Source organism: Poecile atricapillus, chromosome 1 (assembly GCF_030490865.1).
Source record: "Poecile atricapillus isolate bPoeAtr1 chromosome 1, bPoeAtr1.hap1, whole genome shotgun sequence".
Lineage (NCBI taxonomy): Eukaryota > Metazoa > Chordata > Aves > Passeriformes > Paridae > Poecile > Poecile atricapillus.
The window spans coordinates 137434467-137458714 of record NC_081249.1 but is presented as its reverse complement, the minus strand read 5'-3'; the positions used below and the strand labels follow the sequence as shown (position 1 = coordinate 137458714).

Here is a 24248-nt window from a genome sequence, read left to right as displayed (position 1 = left end):
TCCTGTATCCTGACAAGTTGTCCAATTCCATAGTTGCTGCGAACTACAGCTTGAGTCCAACATACAGAATACTGAAAAAAATTATTTGAATGCAAAGTGGCCTACCTATATAAAATCTACAGCTCTTGGGGTCTTATGCAAACAGGACAAATTATATGTTAGTATAACCACATTAGTATTACTACATGTTAAAGTAAATCAGACTACTAACCTTTGGCCAACTCTTTTCTTAATTTCAAAACAGCATCAATGGCACAGTCAGCAGCAGCATATGCATGAGGTATGGTGGTTTTAGACTCTGTTAATCTCTTAGCAATAACTCTTCGGATGTTGCTAGCTGGGATTTCTGTGAATGTGCCCTGAAAGAAATCATATCCTGTATATTAAATATCAGGACAGCAAACACATTTCCCTTTTGCCAAAATGGCTCCAGCATTTATGCATTATCATCAGTGACTCCTGCCCACATCAACTATCCCCTAAGTATCCAAAAGTGATACATTCAAATTACTGAAATAAATATGACAAAGATCATTGAGTGTTCTAGTCTATTCCTATTAACTGGGGACCAACACAACAGGTTTTACAGAATAATTCCATTTTACAGTATAGAATTAACTTTGTTTAAAAAAAAAAACAAATCCAAATATTGAGGCATTTATTTTCAGCCAGAGAATAAAAGCACTATTCCATCTTCCAGGCTTGGCATATTTCTCAGATTATGCTTTGCTCCATTTAAACCAGAAAAGAACATTTCCTTGGTAAACTACTGCTTTTTCAATCCCTGTGTAGTTCCTTAAGATAGGCTTTACTGCATTTTTTTTCTGTTATTCTTCTTTCTCTTTCCAAATATATCCAATATATAGATATTTTAATGGCCAACTTCTTTGTAGAAGCTGGTCAGCTTGTAAGAAATCTCTTAAAATATTAATGACTACAGAAAGAAAAAAGATAAATGATTCTGTAAAACATTATTTTGTATACTTTAATCTTTAGCACATATCCCTTGAACATACAACGTTTCATAGAATCCTTAGTACATATTCAATAGGACTCAACACACAATAAATTGCAATATGTATGTTCTGGGGCAATCATAGAAATGTTTTACTCTAATGGATATAAGTTTGAGCTTTTGAGTTCTTTGTTTGGCTCTTTGTACACTGCAAAAAAAAAAAAAAAGAAAGCAGCATTTTCTGAATATTATGAATTGTAGCTACATGGCAAAATTCAGCACGAAAAGATACATCAAATATAGTTCTAGAGCCAGAAAACATTTTTTACAAAAGCTTTCCAATTTCTAATAATGTATATTTCAGCAAGGGCATTTACTCTTTAAAAAAATATTTTCTGGTATTTCTAACATTTCAATTTAACATAGAAACTTATTTAGGGTCTAGAGTTTTCACAACTAATCTCCAAGGCAACCACCTTTTCCTTCCTCACTTCTTGACAACTCATTAATGGACACTTACATCTTGCAGGAAAGCAAACAAATCAAGTACAGTAAAAATAAATCATCATTCTAGTTTCTCCAAGGCCTGCAATATAAATTTTTTCATCATTTCATGCAGACCATCACCTCAAGGATTTCACAGTTTTAATTACATTGCCTCAGAATCACTGAAACATACTAAAAACTGCACATCACTGAGCTTGACATCTGGGTGGCCTTAGTTTCCTTCCTCTCTCCAGATCTAGAAATCTCAGAGCTACTGAAGCAACTATTGTACTATTCAGCTGTAGCAATGCTTAAATCTTAGCGGGAGTGTTACCAGTGCAGCAGGTTGTCCTGGCCTGGAAACTGGTGGAATTGCTGGCCTTGGATAAGAAGTCACAGCTGTTGCTTGTGAAGGAGAAGGCACTGCAGCAGGAGCTGGAGAAACCACAGGTTTCAATTCACTGGCTTTACCTTTCTGCTTCTCTTGCAGAAGTTTGAGAGCATCCCTGGTGATTAAACACAGTGAAATATTGACAACAAAGAAACTATTTAATAATTACCTAAGCATTACTATTCCATCACTTATTCTATTTAAGTAGCCACTTCTGTACATTCAAATTTCTATTATCAAACCAAACATTAAGAAAGCAATTATTATTGAACTATATTAATTTTGTGTTGCCTTTGTGGTATCTTTTTAGAAAATTCTCATTAACTTTACAAATAAAAGGGTCTGAATATGCAGTAACAGAAAACACTTGTGTTAGAGAAGAGAACAATCATAATCACTAAGCATGCAAAGTGATTTTTGAATTGCACCAACTATTCTTCTAAATAAAAGAGTACATTTATTCAGGCTACAAAGTCTCAAGTAAAAGCTGTTTCATCTGTTATATTTGTAATAATCTGAATTTAATGTAATTGTTTAGTGCTAAGTGAAAATTGAGTAATACATCTATCACTCATTTCTCTGCACCTTTCTGACATAAATTTGCAGAGTCAGGCACAGACGTTGTGCAGGCCCATACTTCCTAACACCACACCGGAGAAACAAAGCCAAAGCATTCGCCAAGGATTTTTTACTGAAACAGCTACCACAGCTACAAAATTTTCCTGTTGTGGGCACAGTATGACAGACAGGAGAGACTCCCATCTCTAAGCCATGACACTGTGTCTGCTCCAGGTGCACTGCATTCATAAAGCAACAAGCTAAAGACCAGCACTAACAGGGCTGAACAGAAATAACTGCACTTCCACACCACTGACAACTGCAAGGTAACTCAGTTGTAGATCTCCTCTCTCTGTTCTCCAGATCTAACAAAAGCCTGTATCATATAGCCCAGATAAATCTCGATCACTTCAGAAAGATACAGCAGGTACACAAAAGTTCAATTCCACAAATTGGCAGAGGACATTAAAATAAACTAAAAATCAGACTCCTTACAACCCTACCAAGATTTTAAAACACAAGCCATGAGCATTTAAAGCTATCTAATTTCAGTAGATTACCGCTTGAGTGACTATTCTTGAGTGACAGCCAAGAGCTTGTTACTAAGTTTTTATAGAAAGAACAAAATCTCAGGACATTATGCATTCTTAGTTCTTCCTAAAAAGTAGCACTTTAGAAAGAAGAATTGAAAATTGAAAACCTCTACATAGTGCCTTTTACCATTGCTGACTTGCTTCAATTTATTCTTACCTTCAACACATACTTCAACAAACAGTATTGAAAACAAAAAAGCAAATGAGCTCAAGACAAAATTTTTCCTAATTAAAAGTTGTTACTTGTTTTCCCAAATTAACATGCTAGACAAAATTTGTTTTAAAATTACGTGTTTAGTATTTGACACAACTACTGTATCAGGGGAAAAAAAAAATTATATTTGATAGAATGAAGATCATTCCCTACCATGACAATTTGAGACATAAAAAGTGACTGCATAACATAACGCAAGCGTTTTGGTTAACATATTAGAAGCTACCAAAAATTTCTTAAGGGCTTTCACTTAGCAGTCATAGGAGAAACCATCTGGTTTTGGTGGGTTTTAGTGTGCCAATTGGAAAATGTATTGCCAAAATTGAACTTATTTTTAGATTAAAAGATTCGCTCAAGACTTTCTGAAACTCATTTGTATTGTACAAAAGACATATATATAAACATCAACGTTCACATATATTTCTTATACATACATATGAATAGAGATTTCTCCCCCATCAATTCCAAATGATTTAACTGGTTAAAAAAACAGGTACTGCAATGTTATGTTTGTCATGGTTGCAACACTGCAAGCCTGAATATAAATAGGGTCAGAAGAGGCATCAAAGCAAATAAAATTTAACAGGTTTAAGTACAAGTCAGGTAAATAGATATTTTATTACAACTGGAAAAGGAAGGGTTGGTCACATCTTTCCAACTCTAAACTTCTATCAACATGGGTCAGTAACAGAGAAAGAGAGGTAACAAACATGAAAAAGCAGCCTGCTTTGCAAAAAAGATGAGAGAGTTTGTTAAACATTTGTTAAACAAAAATATGCCTTACCAAGCTGTTATTAGAAATATGCAGATTCTGGCAACTCTGTTACACTTTAGTTTACCACTACTACAGAAGTGTGTAGTCTTTTCACTTCATGTTAGCCAAAATCCAAAGAATGATGAAAGAAAACTGAGTATTTTGTGTTCAAAATACACTTTTCTTGAAATAGACAAGTTAGGTTACATGGACACCTAAGAATCTCTGATGATCCAATGGTGCAACAAGAGATGAATGGATTGACACAAGATTCGTGTGGTGGCAGTTGCTGTTACTAAATTGTCCCCAACCCCTTCCATATGTTTCATATTTCCCTTTCACATGTTTACACCTATTCATTCAATTAACAGATTTCCTGGAAGAAGGAAAATGGTTAGCAGAGATTCAAAGCACATCAGAACTTCAGAGCACATCAGAAACTTCCACGTTGCCAGACTTACTGCACTATCATTACAGAAGGAACTCATTCCTCCCACATGGCAGCTAACAAACTGCACACAGCCGAGATCCCAGGGTCAGTTCATACTCAATACATGCACATGAATTTAATCTCCAGAAAAACAACATTCCATGTGTGTGCTGTGGGTTCTTTGCAAGCTGAAAATACCTGAGCAGCTCAGAGATCCCCACCAACATCTGGGAGCAAGACAGCCTCAGAAAAACATGGTTCTCAGTAAGCAGCCTTTTCATGGTTGCATTTATAAGTCCCTAACCACTGTGAAACAGAATGGGAAAAGGCAGTAGCAGCTGAAACAATCAGTTTTAATATAGCCCTCCCAAACAGTGTCTGAGCTGACGAGTAGAAACATGGTACAATTACTGACAGAATTTGTGAGATTTTTCTAAGACATTTTTGAAGAAAATGATATTAAGTGATATAAGAGGATATCACTTAGAAATAACAAATAAAAAACCACTGCCACTCCGTAAAAAAAGTCACACACAAAACCAAAAACAGTAAAACTGTAAGGAAAAAGACAACAGTAATTCAGCCTTGAACAGACACATAAGAGAAATATAAATACATATAAGTATACAGATAAATAAAATAAAGTATTGGCCTATTAAGGGAGAGGGTCATGACAGAAATGCCAGTAGAGTGGAAGTTCCAACTGCTGTTGCAAGTTTTACAGTGAACTGAATTTAAAGACAGAAAGTTGGGGGAAAGAATCTTCCTTGCTTACAGTAACCTGCTATCCTTCTTGTAATCTGGCGAATGCAGCAAAGGAAATATTTCCCTGAATATCTGCTGCAGCTCTCTATAAAAATCTGCACATTTCATTTCAAACTGAATATAATAGCAGAGTCTGTAGGCATCTGAAAGATTAACCCCATTTCAAAAGAATGGTTAGAAAGCCTCAGACATTCTTCATCTAAAATTGACATTTTATAGTCAAATCTTTTGTATGAAAAAAACAGTTTTAAAAAGAAATTATTTTTGCTAGATAATTCTCATAACTACAGAAAAATCTTTGCTAGATCTCCATGACAACTAGAAAATGTTGATTTGTTAGCTCAAAGTCCTAGAGGGTTTCCACCTGCCATAGCCTCGTTACACACCATAAATTACCATTACACTTACATAAGAAAGAACTCTCTCTGATGATTTGCTGTTACATAGCATATTCTATCTATTCAATTCCTTATTACATCTCAACTCAGCCAAAGGTCATAAGAACAACAAAGCCTTGAAAAACTGTCTGCCACTTTTCTGGCTCCAGTTGCAGTACAGTGACCTGGTCCTGATTGTCTGAATAGAACTAAAATAACAGCAGCCAGCAAAGTCTGTGTAAGTGAATGATAGTATTTGTCAAAGAGAGTAATTTTACTGAGAACAAAAATATTCATTTCTGCCAAAATGCTCACTTCCAATGACATACATATTTGTGTGAAGAAAATGCATCATTTCAAGGCTAAATGCACTGGATCTACCACATTTTTTAGACTCAAATTTGTCACTCAAAGCCTTGAGTGCCCATCATTACATTGGAATACTCAAAAAGGTACATAAAACTAATAGATCATAACAAACCACAGCTTTGTAAACAAACATTCTTTAAATCATAGAGAAGAAAAATAAAAGTGGGAGAAAAACAGAATTCTGGAATTCATTCCATTCATTGCTCCCCCCAGCCTAACAAAAATGGGAAAAAATGAAACCCTGATTTATTTTAGAACAGGACTGCAGCAGAAAAAGTAAAAGATCTGAAGAAAATGAATGGAAGAAAACAGGCCACTGATATTTTATTTTGGCTCTGTATGCATCTTGGGAACTAAAATTCTTAAGATCCACAGTGGTAGCTAATAGTTGTGCTTAGGAGGCAACAGCCACCATTAGGCTGAGCTGCAGGAAATGTGACAGCAGTAACACACAGCTAAGATGTGACTTAAAAAATACAAATAAATGTTATGGGTTTGTCTAATTAAGGGCTTCTGCAAACACTTCCTAACCCACTCTCCCTATCTTTTCAACAGATTTTTCAAAGTTAACTAAACCCATCCAGAGCAAAAAAATGGAACAAAGACATAGCTTTTTTAATAAGCAAACTTTAATCTAATGGAGGTTGCTCTAGTGTTAGAAGCTGTAGGTTTATCAAATTATCTACATACTCTTTAGTGAAGATTCCTCGAGGTCCAGTAGGTGTAACATTGCTTGGATCTAGTCCATGTGTCTCCAGAATGTTGCGAGCTGCAGGACTTAAGCGAACCCTGAAGAAATGAGGGGGAAAAAAAAATTTCAATAGTAATATTAATTTGTTTCATTAATGTACATCATGAGAAACTATATTTCTCTCTGGTCAACTACAAAGCACAGCACATTGGCACAGAGTACCCAATGCATTTAATGTGATTTGCTTTCTGAAATGAGAAGAAAATCCAACATTTAGATAAAATGTTTTAGAATTCTTAGATGCAAAGGAACAACACACTCAAAAGAATAAATATCTGGTTTAAAGTATTTCCACAAAATCTCCTATCAACTATTTCCTAAAGGAGACTATATTTGCACCTCATTGAATTTTAAGAATGGTCCATTAAGCCCTTGCCAAAAAAACCCCATGTCCTGAATGATCATTTGGTTCCAAACATGCTGATCTGTCTCTCACAGTTGCAGTGAGACAGCACTTCTGACTTTGGTACTGCAAGGAAAGACATAATCCTTTCAAGGATCCTTTTGTGGATCATCCTCCTACTACAGGTAATGCCCGGGCAATGACCTCAGCTGTCTTCCACCTGCATGAGAAAAGCCTAAATGCTGGCAGCATTTGGAATGCAGCAAACTAGATAGAAAAGATAATGAGGTTTGAGAAAAAAAAAAATAAGCACAAATAAGGAGTGATACCTCCAAACAGGATATATCCTGGGATACAAAGTGATTATGGATTATTGTTACCTGACTAACACTCTGGAGCTGACCCCTCCTCCAAGATGTTTTCAATGCTTACAATACCAACAGATCCAAACCAAACTAACAAAGAGCACATAAAATGGCTAAGTTTTTTTGCACTGATATGAAAATATTAGAATAATTTTTTCTAATATCAGAAATACAATAGCTTGGAAGGACCTTAGAGTGTGCCATTTCTTTATTTTTTCCTCCCCAAATAAATAGAAAACAAAGATAAGTACACCTAGTATCTGATGCATAAGCACTATTATCCATCCTGTATTAAGACAACTTCTTTCTAACTGTAAGCTTAGAATCCTTCATAATTTAATTGCAGGACAGAATAAAAGCATTATTTAAATTTAGTTTTAATAGTATTATGTTGTTTGAATTGACTTACCAGTCTTATGAGCAAAGAAATAGTCTAGGCCTGCAAGGTTTATCATCTCACATCAGACTAAAACACTCTCAAACTAACAGCCTTCTACTAGGTAAAAAGGGACAAAAAATATTTATTGGTTCAGTTCTAATGATCTAATGAAGAGTTCCATTTCCTAACAAACATAGAAACTTACTGCAATTTCCCAGGTTGATGTTGCAGTTTAGGAGGAGCTGAAACTGAAGGAGCTGCAGGAGCTGAGGCAGGTGCAGGTGCTGTAGGAGCCACAGAAGACGGCTCAGCAGCATCAGCTGGTACTTCAACTTGCTTCCAGTCCTGTCCTTCCTCTACCAGAAGACCAATCAGCGAGCCCAAGCGAACATTTTTGCTTCCTTCTTCCACCTCAGTTAAGAACATTAAGTTACATATTACACTGTCTGCTCTAATATGACTAAAACCAGTAGATGTTGAAGTTTCAGGCATATGAATGACAATCAGTAAGATATATCCCATTTTATTGCTACTATTAATAAGGTATTTCAAGACTGAAATTAATTGTAACTGCCATTATAAGGAGAGGAACATCAAATTATGCCACAAATCCCATACACCTAAAGTTAGCACTCAGAAATCAAAGTAACTCTTCATACACACAGCCTTTGCAGCTCAGAATGAGAATAGAAAAAAAAAAAAAGTTACAATTTTGCTTAACTTTTCATCTTCAGGATTTTTGAGTCACTGCTACATTTCCATTACTCACAATAAAAAAAACCAAAAAAACAACTCTGCATAAACTTCAGTGAACCCCAGAATCTCAGATGCAGAAAGCTGAAATAAGTAGAAGGACTTCAGGGTTCTGGGATGAGAGGCTGGACACAAGCCAACAGTGTGTATTTGCAGCCCAGAAAGGAGATGATTCTGCCCTACTCCATTTTTGTGAGACCCCACCTGGAGTGCTGCATCCAGGTCTGAGGTCCTCAACAAGACATGGACCTGTTAAGACTGGGTCCAGAGGAGGGCCACAAAGATGACCAGAGGGCTGAAGCACTTCTACACATTCAGGCTGAGATAGCTGGGGTTACTCAGCCTGGAGAAAAGAAGGCTTTGGAAAGACATTATAGCAGGCTTGCAGTATTCAAGAGGGTCTTATAAAAGGGAAGAACATATACATGTCTTTTTACACAGGCAGGACAAGGGGCAAGGGTTTTACAACCAAAGAGGGCAGTTTTAGGTTAGAAAGAAATGCTTTACTCAAAGGTGGTAAAGCACTGGAATACGTTGCTTATAAGGGCTGTGGATGCTCTATTCCTGGAAGCATTCAGGGCCAGGTTGGATGGGGCCATGGGCAACTGATCTAGTGAATGGCACCCCTGGTATAAGATGATCTTTAAGGGCCCTTACAACCCAAAACATTCAATGATTCTATGGCTCTATGCAGCTAAGAAGAGTCAAAAAAATCCTAGCTTTGCTGACAAACCAACAAAGCACAGGTGACCATGCCAGGGAGAAAAAATTGGAGATAAAGCGAACAGAGAAGTAAAATTCCCTTGGGACTTTTGCCACTGCAGAATAGTGCTTTAGTCACTAACAAATATATAATAAAGTAAATGCTGATTTCCTCCACTTGGAAGGAAAGGGGAGGGAACTTATGCTGGGTCATTCTGCAGTGGAATTCTTATACAAAGTGGTTTCCATATCAATTCTCATTTAGGTCGTGAATAAGAAAATGGTAACGGATACTAACGTTAGGGAAACCTGTAAAGTCCTGTCTGAACATCCAGGAGCCACTCTGGCACTCACAGTCCCACCACGTGAGCAGGGACCAAAGCCCCTTTGCAGTGGGTGGCTCCAGTGACCTCCAGGGTGCTTTGCTTGGCTCCCTGCACACCCTGCCCCACATTCAGACAGGGCTTCCTCACCAGATTGACTCTGGGTTTCCCATAGCAGAATCTCAGATCCCTAAAGCAATTCTAATTGTGGCCCAGTAAGAAAAAAAACAGCTCAAGCTGGTGCTTCTGGGGAAGGACCACCCACAAACAAAGGAATCCCTGTGCTTTCATACCCTCAGTCTGTGCTGTGATAGTCTGGGGTCTTCCTGCTGAGCCCTTGGCTCCTGCTGTGTCCCAGTGTCCAGTCACCTGGCCAGTGCCACAGGTCCCTGTGCCCTTTGCTGTGGTTCAGCACCAGGTCAAAGCCCTTTTTCTGGTGCTCCCACCACATCCCCCACCCAGGGCAAAACCTGCAGCTCCCACTGCAGCTGCACAACCAGTACCTGCTCTAAGTCTATTCCTCAACAATTAATTACAGTTCTTAAACAATCATTCATTATCTGTTTTGTTCCAAATTGAACTGTATTTTAGGTGAAAAAAAAAAAAATCAGTGTTAATCTAAGAAGAAGGTCTACTGAAAGAATAATAATCATTCTGAAATTACCCTTCTAATATTTCCTTCAGTTATTTAATCTTTTAATGCATTTGACACTAAATCAGATGTGATCATTAAAAGACCTATTCAGATAGAGAAGAAATATATATGCATGAGTTTCTATTTCGCTCTTAGCCTGCTCTTCCTAAACCATACATAGATTATACAGTTGAGAAAAAGCAAGAAGGGTTACAGAAGTTGAATTAATTTAACCTAATGAACCTCCTATCTTTAAATGCAAAACCCAAAGCATTAAGCAGACAGTGTGCTCATTTGACTCAAGCTTTCCATACTGAACTCCATAAAGATGGTTCAGAATTGTAGCTGCCATCAAAAGGCACACCATTTTTCTCTCATTTCTTTTAGTAAGTGAATGAAATTCAGCCAGATGGTAGCTCAGAGGCACAAAACATTCTTAAATTCCCATCAGCTACACCACATGTGAAACTTCTGTCCTTGGAAGGACAATCTTTTCAATACGAAATCATCGCCCCATCCACAAACCTGGCACAGCTCATTTTATAAGCCTTCCATAAACATCTACTGAAGACCTAATACAGAGCAGAAATGCCCACCAGATACTGCAGAAAGACAACCAAGGATCACATCTGAACTATGGAAAAAAGAAAAAAATATGAAAATTCCTGATCTTACTGCTCTCTTGTTATTTTAGTTGCTGAAACATCAGGTTTTTTTATACTTTTTAGGAGACTGGAATAAAAGCCATTCTGTACTCTAATTCTTATGCCCATCATTTCTAGATTCCAAGGATTAAAATAATCCATTAAAAATTGGGTTTGCATAATGATCTGTTCATGTTACTCCAATAAAGCTGCCTCTCCTCCCTTATTCTGAAAGACACTATAGTTATTTTCTACCTCTGACATCTCCTCAGGTTCAGCTCTTGGCACTGGATTGTTACTGGATGAGATGGATATAACTAAGGCTGAATGTCACTGCTCCATGACACCAATATCATGTAGCTGCTGGAAAGTCTGCCTTTGATCTATCAAAAAATGTGCCACAAGAGCAATACACAAAGAGAAATTTTGAAATTTACAATGCATTTGAAACACAAGACAGGAAACAAAAAAACACACAGCTTCTGAAATACTGTTACTAGTAGCCATCATGAATTAGTATTAAAGAAACTTAGTAAATTTCAATTTATTTTTTTTAATATCTCTCTAAGATTAATTCTTTAATACTTTTGACAGAGAGAATCCCCATATCTCCCCCTCATATTGTCTAACAAAGTAGTGCCTGCAAATGCAGAATAGGTTGCACAAGATTTTTGTCAAGGCTATTAGGGGGAAACTGATTTTCAGAAACATTCAAAACTGAAGAAGAGAGATTTAAAAATAATGAAAGCATTTCCCAGCAATTATTTAAATAGCTACATGGAGACTAAACACAAATTAAAAAATACATCTGATGTGAGACTTCATCCTGGCATGGCAGAATAGATCCTCTGAAACCTATTAAATGTGTTGTTCCATAGTTGAACACAAATTTAGCAATGCAATTAAAAGAAGGAAAAATATTTAAAAACCTCTTTCTATATACACTAGTGCTTAAATGCAAGTTATCCTGCAGAAATGGAATACTAATGACAATTTTTGTAAACCCTGATAGAGTTCATTTACAGCTGAGCTCCATCTCACATCCCCTCTCCTCTCTATCCCAGCCTCTCATCTATCTTGAGACTTTCACATTTGCAAAGGATGCTGCCTTTGCTTATACAAAAAAGGGAGACACCAAACAGAACATCGCTTCTCAAATGCTGCCCCACAGGAAATTACTCTCCCTTTTCTATTTTTGCAAAGGATAACTGTGCAAATACATGCTGATGTAAGAAAACGCAACAGTAGCAGAGATAGGAAGTCTAATATACCAATCCAAAAAGCTTTTCTAATAGCAGCAGAAACACATGTCTCACTGTCAGTAGGGTAGGATTTTCTCACGGCTCCAGGAACCAGTTTGCACCCGTGCCCATTCTGCTGTTTCCTAAGCAGCTGGACTGCAATTATTTATCAGTATGCCTGACTTGTATGAATATGTGATCCACACCTCATGGGGCAGATATTCCCTAGATGAGACCTCCCTGATCAAATGACATGGTATTTACTGTAAGTACACATCTCTCATATTTTTACTTATTTTATTCCAAATCCTTGCAATTCAGCCTGTTGTTTAATTATTGTGGAGGGAGAGAAGAAACAGCTGCAATATACCACCAGCTGAGACTGGTTTGGAGAATTTCCAACTCATCCCAGTTCTTGTTCTTTACATTAAGCTTAATCACTCTAAGTTTGATAGAGGAAATTATTTACTCCAAGAACCATTCTCTGGGTCAGATCATCTGGTATAACATTCCACCCTGAATGACTGGCACAAGACAACCTAGCACAGAGACAACACATCCTGGGTAAAGTACTGCCCAAAATTCCATATTTCAACCAATTGTTAATTGTTATCCTATAACGCCAAGTAAGAGATGTCATAAACTGCAATATTTCATGGACATAATTCACCAGGTGTAAAGCATACAAAACAAACACGTCGATAAGGTTAAGTGAAAATCCATTAAATATATAAAGAATCATATACCACGTACCAACAGTCTGGTAGATGTGTGGCACAAGCAGAGCAATTACTTTTCCCCAGGAATGCAAGCAAGTGCATTTTTCTGAATGCTGAGCAGAAATTTAGCCATCAAAACTAATTTTTGAGGCAATATGCTAAACAACAGTCTGAAGTTATAATACCCTACTGAGCAATGCATGATTCCTACCAGTATTTTAGCCAATATGCCATCATCACTTGATTCCATGGTAACCACTGCTTTGTCCGTTTCAATTTCACACAATGCATCTCCAACATTCACTGTGTCACCTGCAAAACACAACAGAACTTAAGAATACTTACCCTAAACTTCCTTTCAGATTTGTTTAACCATGGAAGATAGATATTCATCATATAATAGAGTCATTCTGCATTCTTTAATACATATTATAGCTAGTTTATCCCCCATCATTACTTATCATATAGTACCTTTCCTTTCCAAATAAAATCACCAAGATTCAAGAACCACAAACTGCTGTGGTAGAATACTGACATGTTCCAAGTACTGATGTTTACATCAGGCTTTCCAAGAGGAAGTACACACACCATGAAATTTATTTCCAGAACCCCATACTCAATAGCACTGCCATGATTAAAGTACTGAGCCTTCCACATTCACTGCTAGCCACCAGTCAGAGCAAGCTATATGAAACTGCTTAGGACAATGCTATCGTAGTTCTGTACTGGTGTCTACACTATTAAAGACATTCAAATAAAAACCTCAGGAATTTTAATGTCTTTGGGAAAGCACAGCTGCAAGCTTGCTTAATCTCCTATATAGTTCAGAAAGGTCTTTTTAAGCATTCATTCATTCATACTTACTTTGTGAAATAAAAATATGCACAAGTGCCAGAAATTCCTTTTGCTACATTACACATATCCAAGATTAATTCTGAAGCATACTTTTCCTATGCTTTTGAAGAATATCTGTATCTGCTAGCAGATGATAAAGATATTATGTGTTTGGATTACTTCAACAAATCAATACTGACTAGATATCCAACATTAAACTGCCATTACAGTAAAAACTATGAGGTAGTTGAAATGTTTTTGCTTTCAACGAAATACAGCTTTTTTTCCTTACAGACACAGCACATACAAGCCTAAAACATGCCTACAATTTTATATGAAGTAAAATTTTAGTATTTCCCCATTACCAGAAACACTGTAACAGCATAACCTGTCTAAGGATTCAGCTTAACAACTGGTATCACTCTACTGTGCTTAAGGAGCAGAATTAAAACCTAGTTACCACTCACATTTAGGTTAAGAGACAACACTATATTTAAAAAAAAAGAGAATTATTCCTGTTTCACGACTACACCAATTAGAAAGGGAAAATGAGGTGTTGTGCCTCACTTCTGTTAAATGAAAACATCAAAAGCACAGTCACCTACATAGTTTTATAAGTCATAAATGCTCCTATTATAGAAATTGATAGAGAAATATACTTCATATTTTAATGTAATAATCTAACAGCCACATCGCACTTTGCAATAACTGAAGCATGAACAGTTTAAAAGAGAAAGTCAGAACTCTAGGCTCTATACGAGTGTTTTAATTTCACTTGATCATTAATTCAAGTAGGCCATATATATCAGATCATTAGGCAAGTACTTCTCAGCTGTTAAAAAATCAAATTGTTGGGCAAATTCTGTAATTTGCAGAGCCAAGACTGGCAAGTAGAAAGGAGGTTAACTCTGAATCTTCATCTGCCATCAGACTATAAGCGTTCTGCACCATTAAAAATAAATCTCAGTGCTCAGAGACCAACAGCAGTACCCCCAGCAGGGTAGGCCAGCCAAGCAAATATCCTCATCCATGTGTTTGTCACACCCCACATCTCAACTTGGGTACCTAAGGCTGTTCACGGAAAACTAACTTTGTCTTCCACAGGGAGGGCAACAGGAAAAGTCTTCAAAGAACTGGATAAACCACATTTCCATTACTTTTTTTTTCCTCTCATTGCTGCAGCCATAAAATTACCACAAATTTGAAAGGCAACTGAATAAACGCAGTACAAGAATTCACTTCACTGTAGCATTCAAGTCCTGTGGATGTTTCAGTACACAAGTGCAACAGAAAGGACCGTAGTTACTTTCACTAGAGATTGCAATATATGTGATAGGTCTTAACTGATGCCCAGTTTGATGTCAATTACAAATCAGCTTTCCCAATAATTAGGATTAGAACACTTTTGCAAAGCATATCTTTGCTCTTACACTTTAAACTGAGAGAGCAGTGTTTGCAACAGAAGCTGCCTGAACCAGAACTTTCTGAGATTACACATAATGCCCTTGAAAAATTGAGTGGCCTTCAGGTTTTTTGTTGTTTTATTTTTTTTTTTTAATTTGTTTGTTTTTGATTTTGTTTTAATGATTAAATTCCCACAGCTAAGTTCAATGTCTAGAATCTCTACTGAAGCCAAGTTTCTTTCCAGGAGATCCAATTGGCATCCAATAGCCTTGGTGCTCTGTTCAATTACTGACAGACCAGTATCCAAATCGCAAGATACAAACTGCATTTCTTAATGTTTCAAATAAAATCAGAGTTGACTGAACACAGATACTGAAGTCCCTGGAGCTGATATCTCAAAAGGTATCAGAGTTACACTGTGTGTGGATGTTGCCAACACTGTTGAATCTTCTGTTTTCTGCCCACATTAACAAGAGGATTTTCATCTCCAGGGCTGTCAGTCTATCATCTTTCATCAACATTAAATTCATACATAATAAATACAAGTTTTTAGAAACATAGTTTTATCTTTGTGAGAATGACTTTATTACCCACAGGAATCAACATGAAACTGCATTAACAATGAGAAGGAAAAGTAAAGCTATCAATTAAACTCAGCGCTTTCCCTTCTGCAGTAGTGAAATTATCTGTCCATCCTGTGAAACCATAAAATGAAAACATTTGATATTTACACAAAGAACAGAAAGATTATCAAAATAGTATTATACTGACCCCTTCTGGTTATACAGTGGGAGAAACATTTCATATGCAAGCAGCTTGCTTCTGTCAACTGCTTAAAAAGGATTTATCCTCTTGGACATTAGATTATCAATTAATTAGATTGTCATACTCAGCAATAACACTACTCTTACATGGCAAACACTCTAGAGAATTAAGTAGTTAAGATCATCCCTTACAGAGAGGTGTGTAAGCATTAAATCACCTCACTATTTTCCTCAAAATTCATCTTCTTTTTTTAATATTGTCTTTATGTTAATTGTCCAGACTCTTAGAGGAAACAAAAGTATTGATAGGACTTATGATCCTTTTATAGGAATTATGGTCACAGATGTGGCCAATATGACAAAACACTGTATTTGGATTAGGTCTTCTTTCTAAATAAAATATATTTGGTCTTCTTTCTAAATAAAAAAACCAGAGCAATAAAAATACTAAAATAGTTTTCTTTCAAAGTCTAATGATCGATTAAGATTTGATTTTAATTTAATTAAAATAGGTGTGAAGCTTTCTTTTCTTTTATGTTAGGGTGGAGGGCTAGTGGAAAGACTGAGAAAACCATTGTATGGCTTTTAAATTCTAACACTTTTTATGGGGAAAGTGGATTCATTCATGTTGGGGAGCAAAGTGGAATCTACTTCAACTCCTACCATGCTCTCTTTTCTTTCTCTTGAAATTTTGAATGCTATAATTACTGTAAAACAAGCTACTGTTGACATTCAATGTTTTACAATTACTAATAACTAAAGAATATAAAAAGGACTTTGGGTCATTCTTTCCTCTCTGCATCATCTTGGATTTGATTAACTGAAGCTTCAAGTTTCAAGAACTGCAATTTTTTTAATATACAAATTTCTGAATTGTTCCCAGTAAATCCTGCAGAAATTCTTACTAAAAGTTTCATGAGCAAAAGGCCAAGTTCACTACCAGAGCAAGAAGCTGTCTTCCAGCAACCTCTCAAAATGTATTCAAAATGTAGGAAAACCAAAGTTCTCCAGTAACGCAACAATGGAAGCTGTATCAGCATTTAAAAGGATAAGCCAAAGGAAAAGGCTTATCTAGGCACAATAGTCAAAACATGTTTAGGTATCCAAATTGAGTCTGTCAAAGATAATAAGCTTTAAGGTATTTTCTTTTCTCCAGATGTAATCATCTCTTTAGGAAATCTAAAAATGCCTGTGAACAATATTCCTACTGCTATGCAAAACCCTGCAATGCATCCTATACCAATGAACAGCTGCTTGGAAACCAAAACTACAGTCAAAATTTAGGTTTCATGTTAAACTGAAGAAGGGACAGGGTAGGAGTACACAGGACAAAAGTCTCCTGACAGAACAGGAACTGCTGACTCTTCTACAGATCATTTTTCATTTACATACAACCTACCTTGAAGACAAAACTTGACAGACATTTTATCCAGTTGCTCAAAAAGATTTCAACAGAAGCACATAGTTGCCAGAGCACACAGTTCAGGCTTTTTTTGGATGAGTAGGTTGGTTTTCAGTTTGGGTTCTTTTAGGGAAAAAATTCCCCATTTGGTACCAGGGTTATAAAAGTAATTTAAATTTCTCTTGGTTTTAACTGCAGACTATAAATAAGATATTTCAAAAGATATTCAAAAATATCAGATCTTTCATGGTATTCCATAACACAGCAGAATAATGAAAGAGAGACGCTCCCCAAAGTCAATGGCTCTCAGACTTCTAAAGCTACTAAGCAGCCCGACAACACTGGGAATTCAAAACAGCACAAACACTCACACCCTGGAACAGCCTGATGGAAATTGTTAAAAAATATGCAACCTTTGGAAGACAATTAAGCAAGAAAACATTTCAAGAATGAACAATTTAAAAGCAGGTATAGTTCATGATGACAGCATCCATACACCAAACATTTTTCTTCAAAATACTCATCTATAACCAGTAAGAATTACCTTATTTTTACAGGATAGATTTACATGGCTGAAAAATTATGGAAAATGTGACCACAGAAAATTCTGTCTTACCTTCCTTTTTTAACCATTTCACAATGTTTCCTTCTTCCATTGTTGGAGAAAGTGCTGGCATAAGAACTTTAATACCAGGTGTACCTGCAAAACAAGTACGTGGTTATCTCAACTGAATACTTTTTCAGTATACTTTTTTTCTCAGTTAACTGCCTAACTGAGAAATTCAAGTAAAAGTGCAAGCATCTGAAAGATAATTGAATAAAATATTCATTATGATGCTCATTTTTACTCATTTAAGCTTATATACATCATGCCCACCAAAGAGCTCAAAGGAAAAAAAGGCACATTAAAAGAAAAATGGAAATTCAAAAACCTTGAATTCCCAGACCTGAAGTTTTGTTGATCATCTCGAAATCCACCAAAAGCACGACATCCTCCTTTCTCCTGTCATCCTTCTCCTCCTTGACTCAGGCTGTGGATTTTTTTCCAGATTAAAGCAGATCTTTTAAAGTAATAAAGCCATTGTGATCCTAGTATTCCAGACACTGACCAACTCTTCCATGGATAAACTATTTTAATGTTTATTTATCCTTTTTACTAGAAAATTATACCTACTTTGCAGAAATTGCTTGATTTCAAATTTCAGTAATTTCACTTGGTTCATAAACACATGCAGAAGCAGCACCGTGTAACTGACTGCGTGCCATGCTAGTGGGACTCTTCTGAGTGCAGAGCTCAGGATACAGCACAGTCCTTAGCCTCACAGCAAATTGCACCTCTTGTCATCTCATCCTCTATACCAAAGGAGTATTCTGACATTAATATGAGAGATAATACCTTTCTGGACTTTTAAATATAGTTATGAGGCAAAAAAAAAAGAAAGCATCTTTTTAGATCAATTTTGTAAAAGCAGCTTTCCAGTACCTGATTTTTGAGGCTCTTTCTTGTACTATTATATCTGAACTCGTGTTCAGTTACAGAACAGAAATAAACACATAGAAGGTACATTGTATACAGTGGCAAGGTTCATTTCTGTTCCATATTCCCTTTTCTCTAATACCCAGCAATAAGGATTGTTATCATTCAATAGGAAACAACGCCACACTTCTCCCAGTTGCTGTATTGCTTGGAGTAGTCAGAAACAGCTAAAAAAATCAAAACTTAGAAGTTAATAATTTTTCAGTTTTTTCCTAATTTTCTGCTTTTCAGCTCAAAATTCTTTTAGTTTTTTTCCTTGCCCGTTTTTTTTTCCCAGAAGCTGTGCTAAGGCACATGGAGAACAGAGAAGTGATTAAGGACACCAGAACAGCTTCACCAAGGGCAAGTCCTGCCTGACCAACCTAGTGACTTTATATGATACAATGGCTACACCAGTGAACAAAGAAGGGCTATGGATGCCACCTCTCTGGACTTACATTGTTTACTGTAAATGGATGAAATAAGGATTTGATGGGTAGACTTTAGTGGGTGAGGAATGGGTTGGATCCAGAGGGTAGTGGTCATCATCTCAATGGAAACTGGTGACAAGTCTCTTAGAGGCACTGGCAGATGAAAAGGTGTCATGCAGCAGGTTGTGGCTCACAGCCCAGAAGGCAAACATAGCCTGGGACATGTAAAAATCAGCATGGTCAGCACCTCAAGGGTGGTGATTCTGCTTCTCTACCCTGCTCCGGTGAGATCCCACCCAGAGAAATGCATCCAGCTCCTGAATCCTCAGCACAGGAAAGATATGGATGTGTTAGAGGGGATCCAGAGGACAGCCACAAAAATGGTGAGGGAGAGAGCACCTATTGTATGAAGAAACATCAAGAGAGTTGGAGTTGCTCAGTCTGGAGAAGGTTCCAGGGAGACCTTACTGCAGTCTTTTCACAGTTACTAAAGGGGGCTTTTAAGAGAGATGAGGACCAACTTCTTAATTGGGCCAACAGCAATGGAACAAGGGGTAATAGTTTGAATTGAGAGAAGGAGGAGTTAGACTGGATGTAGGAAGAGTTTTACAATGACAGAGGTGAAACACAGAAATGGGCTGCCCAGAGTGGTGGTGGATGCCTAGCCACTGGGAGCACTCAAGGCCAGGTTGGATGGGGTTCTGAGCAACCCGGTATTTGAAGATGTCCCTGCTCATTGCAGGGGTGATGGACTAGATGACCTTTAAAAGTCCCTTCCAAGCCAAACCACTCTATAATTTTTTAAAAATGTGAAATGGAAACATTGTAGCAAACCTCTAATGACCTAAACAGTCATCAATGATCCTGACATTTTAAAACGCACCAAGAACAGAAAGCGAGTTAGTTATTCCCTAAAGCCCCCAAGTCAGCAACACAATCAGAATCACACAACCCAAAACCCTTGAGTTTTGTGGAAATGAGCTCAATTGCATGGTTGATGTTCCCAGAACACTGCATGAGCAAATACACATTTTTTTGTCTCAGTCTTTCCACGGTAGTTTCAGTTCAATATTACTCATGACTGTCATGTTTAAAAATGAATCCTGACAATGTTCCTTGCAGATCTCATCTGAATTACCTCCATGCAATTCTTTAAAGAAGTTTCTTGAAACGTCTCATTTAGGACTGATATACAGAAAAATGAACTATGTTATGTATGTGAATGCTTACCTGTGTTCATTTACCAAATAAAGTTTTGTAGTATGACTGAAAAACTAAAGTATGAGTTAACAATTGTCTTATACTACACATATTTACTCAAAAATAATTTCTCAATAACAGCAAGTAGAAAACATTATACATTATGATACATTATAGGATGCAAATAAGTGTTCTCAGTTTCATTAGCCTAACTTGACAAGTCTGGCTTTGACAATCAAAACATTATTTTGAAGTCATATCCCACAAGTATCTAGGATTATTGAGAACTAGTGGACAGACCTCATTTTAAAAAGTGAAAATAACCCACATTTTTAATGAGGAAAAAAATAATTTTTAAACATGGCAGCTCACATCTCTCATAAAGAGCTACTTGATCCGTTTCCCAGAATACGCTTCATACTTTGGCACATACAAAACTGAGCAACAAATTTGTGCCACTGCAACATTTTCCCTTCAATGTTATGAGCAACTACCACAAAACATACAATCCATTCTGGTCCTTTCATCAAGTCAGAAGAGGAGCTCCAGCAGCAAGTAGCCATGAATTGAACAAATAAATAAATAAAACTGGATACAAAGTAGAAGACAGGACCTTGTGCATCCATATAATGCTTATGCCCAGAGAGACCCATGCTCAGAGTTCAGTGCTGTTGCAATTAAAAGCCTTGTTTAGTACGAGATCCACAAGAACACCAGCACAACAACAGCCTTTCAAAGCTGTTTTAGTTGCTTTTTAGCTAATGACTAAACACATACAAAAACCTACTCAAAGTGCTAGAAGTACTCAAAGTGCTTTAACCTCCTTAAATGTGCCTCCTCAAAGAAAAGCAACCTTACAGTGTAGAATTACCTTCACCAAATATTATTTGCCCTCATTAAATTAAAAAAGGAGACAATAAAAGTAATCACTGTGTTTATGTAAGCTAGTTGCACTGTACTGGCAGCCCTCAAAAGCACCTTGGGAAGTAAACATCTCTGCTTTGCAATTGTGGGTCAGCAAAAAGTTCTGGCAATTTGCAGAGAATCTCAAAGACTAAGCTCATGGACATATTAGAATTCAGAACCATAAGCAAGCAAAACTTCTGAACTTCCAGTAACCATCCACTGATTTTTACTTCTATCAACAGCAACTGCATTATTACATATAAATTATCTGAATATAAAGGAAGAAGACTTAAAAAGAACCTCAAAAAACATGAAAAAGAGACTGCTATTTAAAGACTGCTCTCTGAGTATCCAAGAGAATTTGTTCTTGGTGACACGTTTAAACTGCCAAGTTGAATCTGGGAACATTTCTGCTGCCTTCCCTATCCATGAAGTGATTCAAGGCATATTTACCCTGTCCCATCAGAGAAATATTTCATAACTTCCTACACACACTCTGTAGTCAGCAGAGAACTGAAAAATGTACCGCAACTTAACACCAATGATAATACTATGAAACATTAAAAACGAAAAAATGTACACACCTCTAACATAAAGAGGTCATTCTAGTCTTTCTATTGTCTCTTTTTCCTCTTTTTCTGTAACAAACAAACTAGGAATTCCATTCTGAATTGTTTTAATTACACAAAACAACTTTTCCTCTACCAGCACCACAAACAAGGACAGAAACACAGATAGAAACAAAAAAATTCATGTGACATGAAAAACTAGATCCACATGAACCAAAACTTCAAATAGTGGCTTTTTCAGAAACAGAAAAGCAGAGAAATAAAACCAACGCTAAAATTAAATTTACATAAATTTACATTGTCAAACTAAGAACCAAGAGTGAGCTTTATGCCCAAATGAGCTGTATTTAACCAGAGAAGTTATGACTTCTTCTCTTTATATTTAGAGGTAACAATAAAGTTTAAAAAATGGTGTCACCAAAATAGACAACATCTTGAAAAGCTGTAAGGACACTAGGAGGGTTGAATGAGGAAAGCCTGAAAGAGTTATAGGTGTCATCTATCCACCCTAACACTTTAAACCTTACTGTAAGGAATTAAAAGATTTTAGGCATTTGCATATCCAAATTTAGAAATTTAACTCCAGCTATATATTAAGTACTCTCAACATAAAAAACACAATAGATTGTTTGGAAGGACTGTAGACAAGAGTTATTTAAGGAGTTAAATAATAAGATCAATTTAGGAGTAGCTTATCTTGCATTATATTATATTTGCATACTATTATATTTAGAAAGAAGCAAACCTTTTCTAACAAAATTTGGAAACAAGTAACATTTATTTCAAGAAAGGGATCGACTTCCCTGTATCACACACAAAAGGTTTTACAAAGGAAAATATTTTCATATTGCAAAGCAGCAAAGGCAACCAATGCTGGAAAGAAGGGAATGTTGAGGCCTAAACCACAATGATTAAATTGTCTTTGAACTACTACTGAGTTTCATTACACGAGGTTAATGAAAGCTCACTTTTTTGTAAGTGCACTTAAACCTCAAAGAGTTCAGGTATTTCATGCTCAGCATCACACCAGGACCTCCTAACAATGCACCTGATCATTGTTTAAATGTTTTACAAGTTGTAACTTACAGAGCAAGTAGGGAAAGATCACATTTCATTTCAGGATCTGTAACTCCTCCCACATCTCTCAGAGGAAAACACGGAAGGGTAAATGATCCATCCGCCTGATAATTGTGTAACAACAAACTCCTGAAAAATACATCTTGAAAGACTGAAACATCTTGAAACAAAACCTCACACCTTGACTACTGTGTAGGAAAGGATGCTAGACATGCAATTAATAAACTCTATTTTTCCATTAAAAAAACAAATAGACTTACATAAAAGACACATCACACACCTTTCTCCAGTTACTTGAAACATGACTAGGAGAGTAAGATGGCAGAAATGTGGCGGACTTGCCAAACAGACCAAAATAACCAAATATAAAAGCCTTTTTCAGTGCTTAGCTATACTTCCACTCAGAAAACACACTCCTGTTTTCAATGGTGAAAACTTCTTCTTTATCCACAACAACATACTTTCATATTTGAAGGCTTAATTTATTTTCCTCTCTAGATTTCAATTTATTGCTTTCTAGACCTTTAATTAATTGTCACACCTGTCCGAGTTTTCTCCTATCAGCCCCCACACATCTCGATGCCAAGGCAGACACACCCAGGTGCTCTCAGCCCCCTCCCCACGGCTCCCTGCTCAGTTCCTGCCCAGCACAGCCAGGGAGCACCGGGCACGCACAGCTCCCACCGCCGGGCACAGCCCTGACTTCTCGCCCAGCCCCGGGGCAGGATGCAGGCTGGAGGAGCTCCTGCAGGACTGTCTCCCTGGGAACAGGGAAGGACTCCGAGCCCTGTCGCTGTCAGCGGCATTAACAACCTGGGATGAACTGACCGTCACCCTCATTCCCATCTCCCTACGCAGCTGGAAGGGAGAGGTGGAGCAGGCTGAAGCAAAGGTGATTTGTGGGGCTTCCCCCCCTTCGCATTATCCTGCTCTGATCTTGACTGGCAATAAACTCAATTAATATCCCTAAATAGAGTCTGCTCTGCCGTGACAGTAATCGACCAGTGGTCTCTCCCTGTCCTTATCTCAATACATGAACCTTCTCCCCTGCCCAGTTGCGGAGGGGAGCTGTAGAGGGAATTTGGCGAGTGCCTGACATCGAGCCAGGGTCAACTCACCTCAACTACCCTCAACCCTTTCTCCGCCGCAGGTCCCCGCAAACACCTCTAGAGCGGGGCACCCTCCCGCCACTCACCCAGCAGCTCCAGGGTGCCGTGCAGGTGCCTCCATCCTGCCCGGGCGGGCAGGGAGAGCCCCGCGCCCAGCGCCGAGCGCCCGGCCCGCAGCAGCCGCAGCAGCCGCTCCCCGCCGCCGCTCAGCCACAGGGACGCCGCCATCTTGCCCCCGCCCCCCGACCGCGCCGGGGCTGCCCCGCTGACTGCCTGAGCAGAAATAACCC

The 24248-nt window shown here is 37.5% G+C and overlaps 1 protein-coding gene across 1 annotated transcript in view; it reads right to left on the bottom strand.

The window, feature by feature from the left end:
* PDHX (pyruvate dehydrogenase complex component X) overlaps nucleotides 1-24224 on the bottom strand; it is a 34075-nt gene extending 9851 nt beyond the window's left edge. The window contains exons 1-7 of the mRNA XM_058829570.1: nucleotides 24045-24224; nucleotides 17767-17850; nucleotides 12958-13058; nucleotides 7936-8141; nucleotides 6583-6681; nucleotides 1776-1947; nucleotides 212-359 (exon numbers count right to left, since the gene is read on the bottom strand). Coding sequence (XP_058685553.1) covers nucleotides 212-359; nucleotides 1776-1947; nucleotides 6583-6681; nucleotides 7936-8141; nucleotides 12958-13058; nucleotides 17767-17850; nucleotides 24045-24186 — 952 coding nt within the window. The 5' untranslated portion in view covers nucleotides 24187-24224. The remainder of the gene's footprint in view (nucleotides 1-211; nucleotides 360-1775; nucleotides 1948-6582; nucleotides 6682-7935; nucleotides 8142-12957; nucleotides 13059-17766; nucleotides 17851-24044) is intronic.
* Between the last annotated feature and the right edge of the window lie 24 nt (nucleotides 24225-24248).